The sequence below is a fragment of the Phyllobates terribilis genome, unplaced genomic scaffold (genome assembly GCF_046119375.1).
Source record: "Phyllobates terribilis strain yellow unplaced genomic scaffold, ASM4611937v1 Scaffold_10__3_contigs__length_209671492, whole genome shotgun sequence".
Lineage (NCBI taxonomy): Eukaryota > Metazoa > Chordata > Amphibia > Anura > Dendrobatidae > Phyllobates > Phyllobates terribilis.
In genome coordinates this window covers 158,740,995-158,762,054 of record NW_027362770.1, presented here as the reverse complement: position 1 = coordinate 158,762,054, position 21,060 = coordinate 158,740,995, and the positions used below count along the sequence as shown (strand labels likewise).

Here is a 21,060-nt window from a genome sequence, read left to right as displayed (position 1 = left end):
CCTGTATTTGCTTATAGAGAGACTCCAACTGCAACATGAACTGGGTCCATCGGTTGTTTAGCATTTCCTGGAGAAAACCCACTCAGGAGAAAATCTTCAGTAAGGCGGTGGCCACCTTGACGGCCCGAATGAACGACAAGGCTACCGCTTCCGGGTACCAGGTGGCATAGTCTGCTACCGTCAGTATGAAGCTTTTCCTGGAGCTGCTGGGAGTGGCCATCAGGCCAACCAAATCCACAGCCACTCTCCTGAAAGGCTTTTCAATAATGGGCAGAGTTACCAGTGGGGCTTTGGAGTTTCGCCCCACCTTCCCCACCCTCTGACAAGTGTCGCACGAATGGCAGTAGGCAGTCACATTGGCCCCCATCCTTGGCCAGTAGAAATGCTGGGCTAGCCTGGCCTTAGTCGTACCGATCCCTAGATGTCAGGCCATCGGAATCTCGTGTGCAATCCACCACAACTCCACCCTGAACAAATAGGGTTCCATTAACTGTCGGTCTGCAGGCAACACCTTCGGTGAACCTCACTGGACCGTTACCCAGTACAGCCATCTTTGGTTCCAGACCCACTCGAGGTCGGAGTCCGAGGGAGGCTGTGCTGCCTGCTCCTTAAGAGCTTTCAGGCTGTCGTCAGTTTCCAATGCCGCCTAAGACCCCTGACTGGATGTGGCAGGAATAGACGAGACCACCACGTGTTCTGTCAGTTCCCCGGAACCTACCTCCTGGACTCCGTCTGACCAGGCAGCCACTTGTTTGGAAGTGGAGAAGCCGTCAGACCCACGAGGTGCCCCTGGGGCCACCAATGCGTGTGACAACGGTCTCAGGAACCGCGGGTAGGGCCCGCTTTTCCTATGCTTCCCACCAAGTCGCCGGTCCAGACTGACTAACCTGGCCTTCTGACATCCCAGTTGTGAAGGAACCCTGCAAGGAGTCCTTATGTAGGAGCCCTACCTCTCTTGGGACTGCCCTGTCCTCAATTGCATGCTTCCCCTCCACAGCCGCCTGCCCCATCTGTCCCCTCTGTGACAACCTCACAGGACAAACTGTTCCAGCATGCCTGCTGGCTACACTATAAGGCATTATCACCGCTGGCTTGATTGATCTCCCTCTGAGGGGAGAGGGACACAGTACATCACCCACCCCCCCATCCCCATCAGTAGGCATGTTAATCACATTGACATAAACAGGGGTGGACATTCCATTGTTGTCTGCAGGATCAGTGGCCACATACTGGGAAGCTAGCCTCCACAAGTCTGTCCCAAGCAAAACACTCGCGCGAATATTCGAGGTTAACCCCCACCTCCTGCACCCCCCGCCCACGCCTCCAATCCCGGAGATGGCTAGGGTTTTCCGAGGTATCAAATCCTGTGGGGACACCAGCTCAGGCCGCACAAGAGTCATCTCAGCACCGGTGTCCCATAGTCCCATGGTCTGTCCTACGGTGATGGTCTGAAAGTTGTCAAGGGACCTCCCACCACCTCCACCCACACACAAAACAGTGGATGGTTTCTGGGACGGGCCCTTCTGGCTTTGGGAACACACGGCTTTGAAGTGTTCGGCTGTCTGCAGAGATGACACAGTCGGGATTCCCCGTGGAGAGGGAAGCATGGGCAGGTGCCCACTAGAGCTTGGGGCAGGGACACCAGGCAGTGCGTTCGTCTTGCTCCAGCTGGCAAGTTTCTTGGCCTCTGGAGTCCTGTTGTTGGACTATTAGTTGGCAAGCGTCGCTGTTGCAGAGACCCCTTTTGACTTCTGGTCACGGAGATACTGCTGGAGGTCCTCCGGGCAGTTCCACAAAAACTGCTCAGTTGCGATGAATTCCTTTAGCTGCTGGACAGTGGTGAGCTCCAATTCCGTGGTCCATTAATCAACTGCCCTCAGTGGGGCCCGCATGTGATCGGCAGCTGTCCGCAGTACCCCGTTGCATACTCCGGAGCTTCTTCCGGTACATCTCAGGGGTCAAGTTGTACTGCTGGACCAGAGCCTGCTTGATGTCCTCATAGCTCAGGGTGGTCTCACTGGGCAGGTACCCAAAGATTTCCAGGGACTTAACCCTGAGGTGAGAGTTAAGAACCGGACCTACTAGTCCTCAGGCAGATGGTACTGATGGTAAGTTTTTTCAAATGCCAGCAAGAAAGTGTCCAAGTCCCCTCCTTTATCCAGCGGGGAGAAGTCTTCCGCCTGTAGTTTTGGGACTCTGCTCTCAGGGGACTCACGACTCGCTGAGCTCTGCGGCTGGAGCTGAAACATTTGTTGCTGGTGCTCGCGCTCACATTCCGCAGCTCCTGCTGCCTCGCAACGTTCTGCTGCTGCTATGAGGGTCTTTTCTCCTGTCTCAAGTCTGACCAGGGCAGCTTGCAGGAGTGTATTCAAGCCTGCCTGCCTGGCTGGCTGGGAAGATGGGCAGGTGGTGAGTGGCCCACTGCTGGACTGACCGCCGGCAACTGGTTCCTTGGGGAGCCTGGGCTGGACTCCCCCTCTGTTTAAGCAACGTCTTCCACCTCCTACCCACCGTCCACAGCCTTGGCCATCTTCCTGGCTCTACCCCTAGCCATCCTTGCACTCTTTGGTCACTGACACAGAGCTGCAACCTGATGCACCCATCATTTATAGTATTTGCACTCAGACTGTCTAGTGCTGAGCTGATCTTAAGAACCCAGCAGCAAAAGCTACTGCTGGCAGTCTTTAGTGTCTGTAAGTATGCGTTCCACACTCACATACACTATTATTTGGATCCCAACTCGCTGCCACCACATGTGATGAATCCGCACATCGCCACCCTGCTTGATGTCAACATTACGTCAGAGGGATCACGTGGTAAAGTCTCCGCACTTGTACCAATGTGCCGATCCTCACCTCCTGTAAGGTCAGCTTGGCACAGTTTTACAGACAGCACCTGTCCGTACGGGCCCAGGAAGGCACAGGGACTGAGGGGGTGGCCCACACAGTCACTGACATGGCACCACACTCGCTCACACCTCTGACAGGCTGAGATGCCCCTTTCACTAGCCCCAGTGAAACAGAACCTTATCAGTCCGGTAGGACTGCCACCAGTTCCTCGTTCGATATAAGCCCGGTCTGTTCAAGGGAATTATACCGGGCCAGAAACCAGCCCCGGTAGCATGGAAAGTTAAATCGAGAAATTAACATGTGGATTCATGGATCGAGATAAAAGGGTAGCCCAAGGTTAAATCATATATTTAATCGCCTTAAGGGCACACTAGACAATACACTATATTCATAATGGTTATACATATAAATGGTCATATATGCAAATACAGTACAAAAGATATAAGCTGATGGATCATGTCCATTACCGGTGTGATGCTCGACCATGTATGCGCAGGCCTCAGGGGGCATCAGCTTCCAGCTGGGTCCTAGGTCCTTCACAGCACATTACTCGATTGAACTGGGGGTCACAAGTGGGCCGCATGCATCAGAGAGAGCCCACTTGGCCTTACACTAGCTTTTATCTCCTTTGGGTCACTCCCCTCCTGCCCTCTGGGCTGAACCTAAATCCCATCCCCGTATCTCTGGCAGCTAATAACGCCAAAACTTCAGATGGGTCATAACTCCTTAATGGATGGTCCTAGGGAGGCAGTTCTGATGCCATCGGATCTCGCCGGGCCCCTGCTATACATTAAAACCAAACACAGCTTTGCTATTTGTTTCCTACTAGCTATTCTATGTATCTCCCCACCCTGTGAGGCCAAAAAGGACAGAGACTGTGGAATGTGTCCGGTCTGGTCTGGGGATCTTGGGAATATACACAATGTATGGCTAGGAGGTATAGTATCTCCATAACTCATGAACTCATAGCTGCCTTAAAGTAATTTAGACCGCATGGTATCCACATGGCAAGCAAGCCTTTTGTTCTGAGCTGCTCAGGGTGTGTGATCAGTCACTCACAGCTTTTGGACACTTGAGATCCTGCTGCTGGGTGTCAGGGTACAACTGCACACTGATTGGGTTTTTATAATCCCAAGCCAAATAGGATACAAATGATCAACAGGGAATTATATCTCCAATATTCTTCACAGATGGCATTTTATGTCTACAGTATGATCACAATAAATATTACACTGCATGATGGCATTTGTGTACAGTATGGCTGTGTGCCCACGATGCGTTTTAATGCGTTTCTGCAGCGTTTTTGCAGCTGCGGAAACGCATTAAAAACGCATGGTAGAAGGGCAGCAATGTTCCCCAATGATAATCCGCATGTGCTGTGCACATGCTGCGGAAATTTCCGCTGCGGATTATCATTGCGGAAAAAAAATGCAGCACTGCCAATTATTTTGCGGAAGTGCTGCGTTTTCGCCGCCATTGACTTGCATTAGAACGCGCGAATTCTGCAAGACTGCATCTGTACATGCGTAATTGGCGCGATCTAATGTGTGGATGGTACCCGGGTGTAGAGGAGAGGAGACTCTCCTCCTGACCCAGGTACCATTAAAAAAATCGGTAAAATAAGAATTAAATAAAAAATAAATGTATATTTACCTTCCGGCGGCCCGCGCTGCGCTCCTCCTTGCTTCCCAGCACTTTGCGGTGGATTGAAGGACCTGCGCTGACGTCAGAGTCATGTGACGGGTCACGCGACGCTGACGTCGGCAGGTCTTTCAATCCACCGCTGCCGGCAAGTGAGAACGGAGTGAGCGGGACACCGGGGGCCATCGGAGGGTAAGTATACATTTATTTTTTTATTTTTAACCACTCTGTCGGGTCACACTATATAAATCCATGCTGTTTGCGACCTAGTTGTCACAAGCACTTTGCAAGTGATGCGGGAATATCAGTGAATAACGCTCCATTTCCGCATGTCCCTGGCAGGAAAACACATATACAATCCGCATGTACAATCTGCATGTACAATCCGCATGCGTTTTTTTTCTGCCAGGGAGATGCAGAAACGCTCAGGAAAAAATCCTGAGCATTTCTGCATCGTGGGCATATAGCCTATGGCAGCATTATTCATATGTATTATATTATATGGGTGTTGCATACACGTAATCATACCCGACTTGACTCCCGTCTACACCCCTAACAATCATCAGCTGTCAATTTCAGCATTTAGGACGTGTTTATATCAAGGTATCTGATGGAGCTAGTATACAGAAATTGACCAGAATACTACATTATTAAGCTATATGATAAGTGAAATTTACATTTCCAACCTCATGCACAACTGCCAAAATGTCCACAAAGCGTCGCCTCCGATGTTTTTAGGAAAAAAAGGAACACTGGCCAAGAAAATCCTCAACAGTGGACTCTGTGTACACTTCGCAGAGCACGTCTCGACACCCTTGGTGTACACGTATAAACCCGCGGTTGATTTATGGCAGGTGCTGAGAGCTACAAACTGAGAACAAATGTTCTTCTGCTTTACCGCAAAACATTCTCCTTCTCGTGAAATGTCGGCTATAGCTTTTTTTTTTTTCTTCTTATGTATGGCTTAACAAAAAAAAAATATAATAAAAAGGTCAATAAAGAGTACAACGGTAATGGTATCCACTTATAAGCCCCCTGTATTCAACTCATATGGACATAGAATTTTGGGGAAAAAAATCCAACTTCTGAAGCTTCAGCAGTTTTTGTTGTTATTTTATTCCCACTTCTCTCCTGAGTATTCCATTGTTTTTCTTTTTTAAATCCACCACACGGTTCCAGAGATACGGGCCTTTTTATTTAGTGCTAATTTTTACGGTCTTTATAGTGGGGCGTGGCTCGCGGGATCCTCCGGGGTGTGTCTGCATAATTACCCTGTAAGCCACGCCCATCTGTGTAAAGACCTTATACATTAGTACTAAATAAAAAGGCCAATATCTCTGAAACCGTATGTAGGATTTAAAAAAAAAAAAAAAAAAAACCTGAGTGGGTGGGTGGGGAATAAGATAAAAAACTAAAATCAACCACTTTTGACCTGGTAACAACTCCACCTAAAAGGGGGATTCAGCAGAGTTTGTATATATAGAAGGTACAAAAAAAAAAAAGTTTTCCAACTTCTAGAAAGATGAAGGTCCTAAAAGGGGTATATGCCCCACATCTGTTGGACATTTATGACATAGCCATAGAAAAATAATTATATACTACTGACTGTAATAGAAGAACGCTGGTGGCCTCTAGTGATAACTCTGTTCATTGCATGAAGTCTGAGATCTACCAAAAAGGACAATTCACACAGTAGTATAGGACTGGTGCCATTTTTTTCTTAAATAAATCTGGAAAAAAAACAGGGTGTGCTGGGGATCAACAAAAAGAAAAATTACCCCTTGAAGTTATGTGCCAATTCCTTAAACCCAAGAACTAAAGACAAAACAGACCTTAAAGACATTCCTTGAACCCAAGACAGTCAACATACGGAGGCCCATCAGTGGCAGACTTAGACTGAAGAAGGTCACTGTGCAAGAACAGTACATGGGCCCCATTATACGTCTCTGACAGAAGCTGCTCTGGAGGTGGAAGTGGGACCCTTTCTCTCTTGGGCCTCCATACGGCAGCACAGGTTGCTCCAATGGTATGTCCGACCCCAAAGAGCATATACAATGAAGAGCCCCTGATCCCTCCATACTCAGGAACCCTCACTTTGGTGAGCACTAGTGTTCTCTATCAGAGACGCCTCTGGTGGCGGCTTATCTCGCCAAGATCGGCAGTTCAAAATCTCACATTTCGGATTCTTATCTCCCCCCGATATCATCCATCGGGGGGCCCATATATGACTATTAGCCGAGCCTAGCGAAATCGGCTGGTTCGGTCAACGTTAGTATATATAGGACTTTAGCTTTGGGTTAATTTAGTCCCCCTAGGGGACTTGAATCTGCGATCGTTTGATCATTTGTCCCAGGTACCGCAAAATTATAGGATTCCAATATATATAGAGAAAACGTCATTCTGCTATAAAACCCAGCCATAGGCTAGGATGACTAAGATGGCAATGACAGGGGTCTTCCATGAAGCCATGGTGGTCATACCAGCCAAACATTACTATGAAATTGTATTGCAAGCAGATGCCAGCTGTACAACTCAGTTGGCATCTGCCATTTAAAGAAGCTTCTGACCCAATGTAGGCCGTACTATCCCATCATCACATCAAGAAGAGAAGAGGGCTCCTTGACAATAAGTTGACCAGGATATGGTCATCCTGTTAGAAACGCTAAAAATCAGCTGTAATTTTCAGGAAGACAAACGCTCAGTTTAGCTGTAGCGCCCCCACAGGGGAGCCTAAGCATTACACACTGTGCATTTAAATCAAAATACCGTCTGTATAATGCAGACCAGGACAGGTCCTCCAGAGCGAGTGTCACCCTCTGGTCATGAGGTATGGGACGACCAGCCCTGTCCATAATATTAAACTTATAGGGTGTAAGTAAATGTTTTTCTAAATTAAGAGAATCCCTAAAAAAACACAAGTCAAACTTTATTATACAGTAGTTTTGCGCTTTTATTACACAAATCAGGGCAGCAGGAAAAATAAACCTATGTATGCAAATTCCATTTCTTCTAACCCCCCCACCCCCCCCAAAAAATGCAAACAAAATAAAAAACAGCCTACAACAATGTAAAATGAAGCAAAAAAAAATACATAAATAGTAAAAACAAATAATGCTATGCATTCAGGATTACTCAACATATCCTTAAATGTACGTTATCAATAAATACAATCCTAAACCTTAAAATTCTGCAATACTTTATTATAGAATGCTACATTAGGCGTTAACCTATTTTTTTTTCCGATTTTGGAAGCCCACCTTCCACACATGGTTCAAAGCAAGAAAGCGAAACAGAGGCCGATATCGTTATTAAAGGGAATATGTCAGAAGGATCTACCCATCTAAGTCGTCTATATGGGCATATAGGTCATGGGAAGCTGAATAAAATGATACCTTGATATTTGTGATCCGATGTTTTATTCCAGAGAAATCCATGGTTTTCCTTAATATGTAAATGAGCTGTTAAGATCTATGGGCGGGGCATAGATCTCCCTAAGAATCCACAACCAGAGATTATTTTAAATGAAAGGAGGAATTACTAGTGTGACATGTACTTCAGGAGAGCAGACTGTCAGTCATTACATGTCTCACACTAGTAACGCTCTCTGAAGGCAGATTCTCAGGGAGATTTATGTCCCGCCCATAGTTCTTAAGAGCTCATTTACATATTAAGAAAAACGTGGATTTCTCTGGAACAAGACATCGGATCGCAGATATCAAGGTATCATTTTATTCAGCTTCCTATGACCTACATGCCCATATAGACTGAATATGAGGGTTAATTCTACGGACAGATTCCCTTTAAGGACTTGTCTAAAAGCATTAAGAAAATGAATCCCACCTCTAATTAAAAAAGAAAGAAAAAAAAAAAAAAGAACCAAGCTAAAAGAAAAAAAAAAAAAAGAAAAAAAGTGCCACGGCATGAAGTCACATCGGACTACAAATTAGAGGAAGCGCTGGAGATGTTGATAGATTGAACCTCGACCTCAGGGCTCTGATCCGGCAGCCATAGATCAAGGCCCTGTGAATATTTTCGCTCAAATCTACCCAAAATAGGAAGGCAGGATAGTAAAATTTAAAAAAAAAAAAATCACTATACAAAAATTTTTCTTTTTTTTTCCAATTTACGGATTGGGGAGGGGGAGTTAAATCCAAAACTACATTAATTTTTTTTATTTAAATATAGGTAAATAATGTAGTTTTTTTTATTTTTGGTATTCTATATGCTGAAAAAATGTACCCCAAAAGAGAGAATGGAAGAGTCACAAAAAAAAAAAATTTACACAATTTTTATGAAAAAGAAATTCAAAATTCTTGACAAGGAAAAAAAATAAATTCTATATATTTAAGGTGCAAAAATTGAGCTTTCTATTTAAGTGCCTGCTATTAAAATATTTATGGGAAATCTCACTACACTTTACAATCTGCCTTTATATAGGTTAAAAAAATTTTTTTTTGTTCGACACAGAAGGAAAATCTATTTACAAAACCTGCTACAAATAAGGAGCAAATTCCCGTGAAGCACCACTGGTTAATGGGACTAAATACAATTAGGAAAAAAACAATAAAAAAAATGGTCCCACACGTATCCACGGGTTAGTTTGTGGGATTACAGCTCCGCTCCATTCAGCTCAATAGAGAGATGCAATACCCCATACAACCTGTGGGACAGGTGTGGCGCCGTTTCAGATTTGTCTATTTCGGGTGGAAGAGTAGAGATACCAGGAAGCATCTTAATTATTAACAGGTTTAACTTTGCCTTGATCTTCCACTTTCTTTATAGCAGCCTGGATAGCTTGTTGGTCACCCAAAAATTCATGAGGCTTGACAGCTCGCAGGTTCTCATCCAGTTCAAGCAGCACAGGAACCCCAGTGGGAAGTGAAATATTTATTATGTCGTCGTCAGAGATCCCTGGAAGAAAAGAGAACAGTAAGAAACATATGTGGCAAAGAATTATCTAGAATTATTGCACTTATTTATGTAATTCTTCATTTCTCCTGCGGAGGCACTGTTGGAAAACTGAGCACTTGCTGCTGGATTCCTTAACAGATTAGAGCGGAATCCTTGGGGTTCCAGAAAAAAAAAAAGACGTTAATCTTACTAGCGAAATGTCAAGGACTAAGGATTGCGTAAGGTGGACAACCCCTTTAAAGAGGTAATTTCACTACTTTTATATTGAAGACCAATATCAGATCTCTGGGGCGGAGGGTCAGTCATCCGGCATTTTCACTGATCAGCTGTTCTCGGGGGTCGGCCGAAAGGGCCAGAGCGGCGAGGGAGGCGGGCCGCCGGAAGGAGGGCCAGAGCGACGAAAACAGATGAGAGAGAGAGAGATAGAAAAGCAGAGAGATAGGATCATGAAGTGACTAATTTTACTTCGTAAAGGTCACTCGGGAGGGGATGGAGCAGAGATGGATTCAGTTACACCTTGAGCTTTTTTTGCTAGTCCCCTGACACAAGGATAAAGGTCACTCCTACGGTCCAGGTCAGACAGGGCCAAAAAAAATTGCATAAGTCCTCCTAGCAGTGGAGTGTGCACAGGACACTCCAAGATCTACACTTAAATCTTATTTCCCTAGTTGGAAGGATGGCTTTGTAATGCAAAAGAGGAGAATGGAGGAGATGTTGCTGTGTTGTTAGAAAGATATGCCTGTCAGTAGCCTAGGAAAGGTGGGTGATTACTGTGGGCCGAGCATACATGTAGTCTAAATAGAAACAGTCTAGAGGTGGTTTATTTCCTCTGAAAATGAAAAGGATCAAGCATGTGAAAAATCCAACAGCTTGATCTTCCTTCGACAATCCTTCCCCCAATATGTGGCATTGGAAGAAAGCAGGGATCGCACCAAATATATATGGTTGACGGAGATTAATCTGTACGGTTAAGCTAGTAATGAGATTTAGACCTAGATTGATCTGAAACATCTAGATACATATAAACAGATACATGAAATGTAGGTACTGTAGACAGACTGACCATAGGGAAATATTCGCAGACCTACAGGAGCTTTATGACATCCCAAAGAGATTAATATGGAGCCAGATCCTCTGCAGATATAACAGTTTCTGCTCTTCTGGGAAGGATTTCTACAAGATTTTAGAGACGTCTGTGGGAATTTTTGCCCCTTCATCAAGAAGAGCATTTGTGAGGTCAAACACAGAGCCCGGGCCCACAATCTCCATTAAAGGTGTTGGATGGGGTTGAGGTCTGGGCTTCATCATGTTCTTCTACCAAACTTCCCCCTCCATGACTGTATGGACACAGTCATGGGGAACAGGTCTTCCCCCAAACTGTTCTCACATCTGGAGCTACAATTGTCCACAATCTCTTGTGCTGAACCATTAAGATTTCCCTTCACTGGAAATAAGGGCCCAAGGCTGACCCCTGATAACAATCCCACCTCCTCTAAAACTATACATCGGGTACAATGCAGTCAGGGAGTAAAGTTCTCCTGGCCTTCACCAAACCCAGACTCATCCATCAGAAGCCAGATAGAGAAGTGTGATTTGTCACTGCACAGAATATGTCTCCTCCAGAGTCCAGTGGTGGAGGCTTTACACCACTCCATCCAACGCTCGGCACTGTGCTCGGTGACATATGACTGCATGCAGCTGCTCAGCCATGAAGCTCCTAGTGGAAGTGCAGTGTTTGTGCTGATATATAATATATATATATATATATATATATATATATATATATATATATATATATATATATATATATATATAAATAAAATCGACTTATCCCGGCAGCGGCCAATCAGCGCCGCGGGATTTCTGAAAAAAGATGGCGGCCGTTAGCGGCTCATCTGCGGGACGGAGCTCAGCGGCGATGCAGCCGGGAGATGACCGGCGCGAGGAGCTCATCTCCCGATCGCCGGCGCCGCTGACCTCCATGCGGCTAGGGTGTCAAGAAAGGACCGGGGAGCGGCGCTGCGGGTCGGGATACTTCTGCTGCGAGCGCCCGCTCATGTCCCGGGTTCTCGCAGCGGAAGTAGCCGCACAGGCAGCGCCGCTCCCCAGTCCGCACCAATACGATTCGCTGATTGGTCGCGATCTCTCGCCGCGACCAATCACTGATCTTGGCCCAAAAGTTAAACACCGCTGTGCTGATTGGTCGCGGACGCTATTTAAATGTGGCGCCCAAATGGGTGATCGGGCAGCGCCCGTGACCAATCAGCGATTTTGAACACAAATGTCCGGACCTTAGTAACACCATGCGGCTACTGTCGGGAGATCAGCGGCTAGGGTGTCAAGGGAGGACCGGGGAGCGGCGCTGCGGGTCGGGATACTTCTGCTGCGAGCAGTCGCTCATGTCCCGGCTTCTCGCAGCGGAAGTAGCCGCACAGGAAGCGCCGCTCCCTGGTCCTCACCAATACGATTCCGCTCCCCGGTCCTCACCAATACGATTCGCTGATTGGTCGCGGTCTCCGCACCCGACCAATCAGTGATCTTGGCGCAAAATTTAAACACCGCTGTGCTGATTGGTCGCGGACGCCAGCCGCGACCAATCAGCGAGATTGGCGCCAAATTTAAACAACGCTCTGCTGATTGCACCCGGTCGGCCGCATACATATTCTAGAATACCCGATGCGTTAGAATAAGGCCACCATCTAGTTATACCAGAAGAGGTCTGGACTCTGCAGTTATGGAGTCAGCAGAGCGTTGGTGACTTTTCTGCTCTCTGCTCTTCAGCACTCGGCCCTCCGCTCTGTAACGTTACAGGGTCTCCACTTCGTGGCTGAGTTGCTGCAGTTCCTTCCACTTCTCAATACTATCACTCACAGGTGATGAGGGAAGATTTAAGAGGGCGAAATGTCATGTACGGACTAGTTACCCCGACGGCTCCTATTACAGGACCGCGCTGGTATCAGTGAGCTCTACTCCACCAGTCATTGCGTCACATTAGTAAAAGAGGACGGCACGGCGAGGGGGCGGACGCCATACACCGAGGAGAGCGAGGGGGCCTGGCGCCATACACCGAGGAGAGCGAGGGGGCCTGGCGCCATACACCGAGGAGAGCGAGGGGGCCTGGCGCCATACACCGAGGAGAGCGAGGGGGCCTGGCGCCATACACCGAGGAGAGCGAGGGGGCCTGGCGCCATACACCGAGGAGAGCGAGGGGGCCTGGCGCCATACACCGAGGAGAGCGAGGGGGCCTGGCGCCATACACCGAGGAGAGCGAGGGGGCCTGGCGCTATACACCAGGGGCAATGGGACTGAAGATAAAATGGAAATTAATGATTAAAGAGATGTGACCCCAAAACTTTTGGATACAGAAAAAAGGAAAACTCATACACTGAAGAATTACTGAAACTTGACAGATATGATCTAGAGATGAATCATCTATATACCTAGAGGTCTCAGATCTACGTCACACATTTACCGGGTTATATATAGAAGTGTATGAACTGGGTCGCTCACCTCGCTCGCACAGTGGCAGAAGCCGATTTCAGAAAGTTATTTTTACCTTCCAAAACCAGGAACATGGCCGCGGGATACCCGGGGGTCTGCCGATTGTCACTCAGCTTTCCCAAAACAAAAAAGTCTGGGAGATGTGATACTCAGGACCCAACTTTCCACCTCCCACGCCCCCCCCAAAAAAAAGGGCTGAACAAAAACGAGGACAGAGAGGAAATGTCATGATCTATATAGTGAGGATGCAAAATGAAGGAGGACGAGGCACCGGCGGACTGAGGAGTTCCGTCACCTGTCGGGTCAATGTCACCGGCTCTTCCTCACAGGATTCGCTTTGTAGCGTCAGTAGCGGTTATGTGATCCGAATGACGGGGGGGTGAAAGGATTCTGGGATGCACTGGGCAACAATACGTCTTCCTAAAAAAACAGGATAAAGGGGCGCACCGCAGGCTTCCTGTTGGCAGAATTATGTAGGAGGGGACTTCACAGCTGCAGACATTCATTAGTAAGAAATACCAGGGGTCCGTGACTTGTATGGGAGTACAGATGATAGATGGGAGATTATTGCATTTGTGCCATATTCATTTTTTTTTTCTTTTATTGCATTTACACCATTTATTTTTTTTTTATTGCATTTAGGCCTTATTTTTTTTCAACTTTTTTAATTGCATTTTGCGCCTCTTTTGAATTCAATTTATAGGTGTCCGCCTGTTTTTTTCTTATTGTTCACCACTCTCGTTAAAGTATAGGGTCTCCAGCATACTTTCCCCAATTTAACACTTGCAACTTTTCGATAAGATGCAAAATTGTGGCAAATAGACTCAGTTTCCCCCCTTCTCCCGTAGACTAATTTTATGTACGTCAGCTATTTTGGAGTCATTTTTCACAAAATGTGCAAATTTTAACGCTGAAGAATAACAAAGGTGGTTAAGACAAAAAAAAAATAAAGACAATTTTTGGCTTTGTGTAAAATTCTTGGACTGTGTGCGATTAGTTTGATGATTTGGGCACAAAAGAAACTAGTACCACAAAAAAAAACACAAACATGTATACATACATATATGCAAATGATGAATCAGGGATAACCTCCAATTAGAAATCTTCGGATTCACTATGTCACTTACCCCATGTCCAGGACATTGCCTTAGCCTCGGTATCCATGGTTACAACCACTCATAGTGACAGATCGTTAGCCATTAGTGGACGTAACCATGGATACCTAAGCTACAGCAATGCACTGTATATATAATTACTAAATACAAAAAAAAACAAAACTGTTGGCGATCCATCCCCTTTAAGTCCGCAGGACCCTCGCCCCGGCATATTTGCTGTGCAATTTCAAAGAATTCCATTTTTTTTTCTTTTTTTTTTAATGGGCAAAGCAATTATTTCGTATAAAAGCTCCCATGCATGAAGACTGGCTCAGTGTTGGGTATAATGATGCCCCGAGGTCGGCTTTTCACCTTTAATAGAAAATTATTTCCTTTTTATGCAAGACGTTACAACCTCTGGTGTCACGTAGACATTAAGCCAATGCCAGGAGGACGGACACCTGCTAGAAGGCCGTATATTTAATAAAGGAAAACTACCACATTAGGCCTCTTTTTCCAAACTTTTAGAGTAAAATGGTCGCTGCAGTCACCAACAACCAATCACAGCGCAGCTTTCATTTTTACAATGCAGTTTGAGAAACGAAAGCTCAGCACTGATTGGTTGCTGTGGACAACAAAGGCAGTTCTGATAAATGTGGGCCTTTGATTTATGCCTATTACAAAGCATGGGGGTGGTGGGGGGGGGGGGCAGAGCAAAACAGAGGGTCAAAGACCCTCCAAAAAGAATCATTGTGACGTGCCCATCATTTCCTTTGTTGAAGTCAAAACAGTTCGATCAGCTCCAAGCAAAGTCTAAGAAAGCCAAGGGGGCTGCCCCCCCGCCCAATATCAGAGCGCCAAGGGGGCCGCCCCCCCCACCCAAAACCTAAGAGCACCAAGGGGGCCAATATCTGAGAGCACCAAGGGGGCCGCCCCACCACCCAAAATCTAAGCGGTCCAAGGGGGCCGCCTCCAGTCAAAATCTAATAGCACCAAGGTGGCCGCCCCCCACCTAAAATCTAAGCGCTTCAAGGGGGCCTCCCCCAACCAGGCCTTGCACGTCAAGAGCAAGGGGACCGTGCCCCACCAAGCCGTGAGCTGGGTCCATCTCTGAACAATCAGACTAAAGTATTAATGGTCCGTTAATATTAATGTCTGTTCTGTGGATAGGGGGAGAAAGAGGAAAACACCTGACAAAAATATCACCATGTGGCCTCAATAAAAACCATCATCATCATGACTCTCACTGACCAAATAAAAGCTGTCATGTCAGGCAGAGGCATGTTATTCAATTGCTCCTCAATCTGTCAGAATCAATTAAATTGCTCCAAAATAAGAGTTTTACTTTAAAAGACCATATTTGAATAAAAAAAAATAAAAAAAATCCAAAAACACACAAAAAAAAAAAAAAAAGTTTTTTTGGCCCCCGCCAGTATCACACAATAGAAGCGATCTGTCAGCATTTGTGGTCTGCTGCCTGCTAGGAATGTGCGCATGGTCTGACTCTAAATTATTTCAAGTGATCACCCAAGCTTAGGCTTGTGTCATGCTGCCAACCTGAACAAAAGGGGCATTAAACGTAAAAAAAAAAAAAAGAAAAAAAAAAGCACGACATGCCATGCCCGCCCAAGGATCGAGACAGCTGCTGCCAACACACTACGGCCAATGTGCTAACCTGCAAAAACAATCTTGTACTTGGTAAAATGTTGCCTCCTGTACTAGCTGGGGGTGTGTATACTTTTTAATATAATTTATATATATATATATATATATATATATATATATATATATATATATATATATATATATATATATATATATATATATATATATATATATATATATATATAAAAAAATAGTCTTGTTGATAAATCTACCATAGCGTGTACACAGCTCCTACACAGAACTAAGTGTCTCCGTGGTAACAGACTACAAGTCAACCCTGTGTAGTCTGATTCAGAAAAATTACACCTGTCGCCTATACAATTGGGGGCAACAACCGTAAAGTGGGGGGAATCAAGGGTAAAGAAACGCCACAGGCAAAAAAAAGTTGGTGGTGGAAGGTGAAAGGGTAATCATTTCTGAACGATTTTGCGGTTGAACCCCCATCTATGGGACTGACGGAGATAACCGAGTGCTGCAATTAGCCTTCACCACCCACCCAATAGACTTTTAATGGAGCAGTGTTGTGTAGTAAGAAACAGAGTGCTCCTAAATCACCCGTTCTGGTGATCGTGGGGTCCAAACGGTGGGGCCAGGAGCTATCAGACATTTATCATACATCTTCACCCCTTTAAAGAGGCAATTCACATTTTCATAGATGGGTATTGTCGGATAGTGCTTGCAAAAACAAGCACTTTTACAATTTACAGCCTATTAAAATTTTTCGCCGTTCTTGAGATATTAACACTTTTCTTTTTGTTTACAGCCCATTGCCTAGGAGACCGACCAGTGCTGTGGTCGATCTCCAAGGCAACGAGCTATAAACAAAATAAAAAAAAAGTCTTAATATCTCAAGAACGGTTGAAAATTTTTATTAGCAGTAAATTGCAAAAGTGCTTGTTTTTATAAGTACTATCCAAAAAATACCCATTCATGAAGATGGGAATATCCCTTTAAGTAGGTATTTAGTCAATGTATAATGATATTATTGAGCGCTGTAAGGCTATTCGTGTTCCCATCTCATTTTGGGGGGGGGGGACGACTTATTATTACATATACTTAAGAAATAAAAGTACATATTCGCACCTATGGAACTGTATATATACCAGATTATCAGACATTCCAGACTAATGGACAGTCATAGATAAAAATATATAAAACTCACTTAAATGGGTGGAGGCATTTTCAGGAGAAAACAGAGTTAGAACAAAATCTTCTAATATAAAATTCAACTTTAGACGAATTTCCAGATTGGTTCTGTAATGTCGAATTATCAGATGCCAGAATAAAGGCATTTTACAACATAAAATAAAGCCACCATACCTTCCAAATGTTTTAATAAAGCTCTTGTGCTGTTTCCATGTGCTGATATAAGGACGCTTTTCCCTTTTTTGATTTCGGGCGCGATCTCTTCGTTCCAGAAAGGAAGGAGCCGTTCCAACACTTGTTTCAAACTCTCAGATTTCGGCAGCTTATCCTTCTGTATGTCACAAAACGTGTACCTCCGATCCGTATGGATCTGCTGATAATAAGGGTGACTCCCATCTATGGGGGGAGGCGCGACATCGTAACTCCTTCTCCAGATCTTCACCTGCTCTTCTCCGTGGTTTAAGGCCAACTCAGCCCGGTTGAGACCGATGAGCGCCCCGTAATGTCTCTCGTTGAGCCGCCATGAACTCCGTACCGGAACCCATTCTTGCCCCAGTTCTCGCATTACAAGCCAAGCCGTCTGGATGGAGCGGCTTAAGATTGACGTGAAGACCAGGTCAAACTCAAATCCCAAAGACTTTAAATGTTTTCCGCAAGCTTCAGCTTCTCGAAGTCCGTCCTCGCTCAACTTTTGGTCAACCCAACTGCAAAATCGGTTCTCGATGTTCCAGGCACCCTCCCCGTGCCTCAGCATTACCAGTTTATATTTGGACATGTTGGGTTGTGGGGGTCACTTCTCCACGGCAGAAGGTATGACTGAAGGCCTTCACCTGATTGAGAATAAGACATTTCATTATTCCCTAAACTCAAGCATCAAAAATCTTACAACCACATCTCAAGACTTCACTGAGTTCTTAAAATGCTCACCAACTATGAACCAAGAAACTTCGGGGTCAGCTAAACATCACCAGATGCCATTTTAACTTTTTTGAAGTTCCACTTTAAGTAAGAAGTAAGCAGGTGTTCAATTTCTCTGCAGAGCCTCCACAGGAAAAACAAAGTATTACACCCTTGGGACCTCCAGAGGTGAAGATGATTTTTTTTTTTTTTTTTTTTTTTTTTTTACAGTTAGCTTTTCTGGCTAATAAGTTAGGGTCCTAAAATATCACTGCAACCTGAAAATAGATTTTCTACATCAAACATCCCCGTTAAATCTTAAAAACACAGCTAAATGGTTAGCTCTACATTATGCAAAAAATAAGTCACACTTAATAAGCGAGGGGATCAAAAGCCAGACAGAACGTCCATATTGTACACGTGGCAGGAATCGCTCCCTCTTAATAGTATCTGACATTTGTGAACCCGGAATACCAGTCATGTGAATAAAAGCCTGAGGCCGAATTGTGCCGCAGCCAACGCGTTGCATATATAAAGTCAATATCTAAAATCTCCTCTACAGCGTACAGTAAAGCTGGGTGTATATGGAGAGGGTTTAGCCAACACCACACACCCATATAAACAGCAGAAATACATGGACAGATGTAGCAGAGTCTAATTTGTTCCTTAGTTCTTATTCACAGCCTTTTAATAATGCAATGTTAGAGGGGTAAGTCACTTGGGAAAAAACGTCAACGCTCTGCATCGGCGTGGGGCGCAGTCCAAGAATCAGCGTTGCATCAAACCCTCCCTATGTGACGTCCATGGTCTTAAAGAGTTATTCCACCTAAAATCAACTTATTCCCTGTGGCGACACAGCATTTAATCTCAATTATGAGGACGTCTATTTTCATAGGCTATTGTTATATGAGCCTTTAACGTTAACTCTTGAGTTGATGTTTCTTTCAGCTTACTGTCTGCTATCTTTGGGAGACAGGGACGCAGGGTCATTTAACAATTGATGCTTGCTAATATGTTGATTATCCATTGTATGACTCCATGTAGCTTGTGGACATGCAAAACAGAGGACAAACTAAGCAGATTAAATACTCAAACAATGCGAGCCAATCAATCTCATCCCACCTTCCCTCTGACCTGAGGATGATGACCTGAACCACAGATGTAAGTATAAAAAGGGATTTTCTATCCTTCTGCTACAAGAGAGGATCGTGACAGAACACAGCCAGGAAAACTCTACAGGACAGCAGCCAGGACACCATGGCTCCATCAAGAGGGACAAAAATTTGACAGCCGATAGGATGCCAGCCTATGGGACCACGGCCCTAGTTGAAAGAATATAGATCTGCTCCATTGACCATCAACGAACCCATGAAGACAATTGGAGAAACTCTCCGGTCACCTGACCCCATGGAGACGTTCGGAGAAGCCAGGTTGGAACCCTTCGGTCACTTGTCCACGTACCTCAATGGACTGTCGGCTTACTAAACTTGTTGTTACCTCCACTCTGTGGGTGGCCGCCAAACGTGGGGTGCCACTGGTGGGGGTAGTCGGCCCTGGAAGCCCCAAAGTCGCAGCTGCTCTAATCCCGGCAAGTTAGCAGAAGGGTGAGTCTGTTATTTACACCATCTTAAGTATTTTCTGGGACTGTTCTATAGGTTATTCTCTGTTAATGGTTCAATAAAGTGTTGCCATACTGTTTTACCCTCACCCTGCGTTGTCTGAGTAATATTCTGCCCAGGGGAAAGGAATGTGGGAGTTTAGTGGGATGAGCCCTGGTCCAAGCGGTCTCAGGCCAGCGGATTAGAGCACCCACATTCCCCATTACTAGGATAGGGGATAACGTGACATCTCTGGGACCCCCAGCAATCCTGAGATCAAGGCCGAATGGAGCGGAGCTGCGCATGCTCAGCCTCCGCTCCATTCATCGTCTATGGGACTGTCAAGTACAGCGCTTCGTTTTCTCCGGCAGCGCCATAAACAATGAGGCTGACATCGTGTGCTCCTAGTAGGGTTCATGTTTGGCATGGAGATAATAAGGTATTAGATGGTTCCCTCATTGAGAGCACAGCCGATCGTTCCTGTGTATGGGAAGATAGCGGATGACCTGATCCTTCGACTGCCGTTATCTAATGTGGTCCCTACTAAAGGGAACCAAAAATACAACGCTCTAGAGTAAAGCTGGCCGTACACGAGATAACTATCCGGACCCCTGTAACTGTCCCTGAGGGTTCATGTGTTCTCTCTTGGGGGTGCGGAGTAAGCCGCAGCCAAAATAACCATTCTGCCCTGACGTAACCGGTTGTGTGAAGAGTCGGATACACATCAGATGTTCAGCAGATCCTGTCGAAATCTGCGGGTTCGGCAAACTTTTATCCAATGTGCAAGTGGACCATAAAAGCCCCCATAAACATTAGATGGATGTAAGCAGACGAACCACCTTTTACCTAATGTATAGGGCCCTTAAAAAGGTGTATGGGCACCAGTTCGGGGGTTTCCACAGAATACCCCCTATAACATGAAAGCTTTAACTTTCGAAAGCTTTCTGGCTTTCGAAGCCTAAAAGTGGTTAAAAGAAGTAACATATGCGAATTAAATAGTTTTATCATTTTTTTTGGGGGGGGGGGGCGCTTTTCAGGAGGGACACACTATTATTAAGCCTACTACACTTAATATTAGCAAATACTCCCAATTAGAAATGTAGTATAGTTCTCCTGATTAGCTCTGTCGCTTACCCCATGTGCAGGGCATTTCAGTAGCTTAAGTATCCATGGTTATGGCCACTATCAACTAACTCATTATATGAGTGGTCGTAACCTTGGATACCTAAGCTACTGCAATGCCCCTGCACATGGGGTAAGCAACACAGCAAATCAGAAGAACTATACTACATTTCTAATTGGAGGTATTTGCGATTATTATACCTACTACATATTGGATAGGAGCTTGAAGATGGGAATACTCCTTGCTTGAAATTTAGAGCAGATTCCAGGTGGAAACTGCCTAGAAGTGATGAACTTTATTTTTCCCTCCAGACGTTTTTCATGGGGTAAAAAAAAAAAAAAAAAAAAAAAAAAGCACAAAATACTAAATAAAGTGGATTCATACTGAAAAGAAATAATTTTTCAAGCAATTTTAAGGCAGATTTTAGAGCAGATCCACTCCAAAGAAAAAAAGGTTAAAAAGAAATCATTCGGAATCCACTGTTTTGAAAAAGATTTTGGTAAAGTTTTTCTTTTCCTGAGCAAGTTTTGAAAAGTATTGGAAGACTCTTCGTCCAGTGTCAATTTTGACCAGATTTCCTTCAGGATCCTTTTCATCTTCTCCTCACCAGTTTTTTTATTTTCAAAAAACCTCTT

General features: G+C 45.1%; 1 protein-coding gene across 1 annotated transcript in view; it reads right to left on the bottom strand.

The window, feature by feature from the left end:
* Positions 1-8,207: 8,207 nt before the first annotated feature.
* BPGM (bisphosphoglycerate mutase) overlaps positions 8,208-21,060 on the bottom strand; it is a 16,808-nt gene continuing 3,955 nt past the window's right edge. The window contains exons 2-3 of the mRNA XM_073649988.1: positions 16,982-17,637; positions 8,208-9,401 (exon numbers count right to left, since the gene is read on the bottom strand). Coding sequence (XP_073506089.1) covers positions 9,223-9,401; positions 16,982-17,582 — 780 coding nt within the window. The 5' untranslated portion in view covers positions 17,583-17,637 and the 3' untranslated portion in view covers positions 8,208-9,222. The remainder of the gene's footprint in view (positions 9,402-16,981; positions 17,638-21,060) is intronic.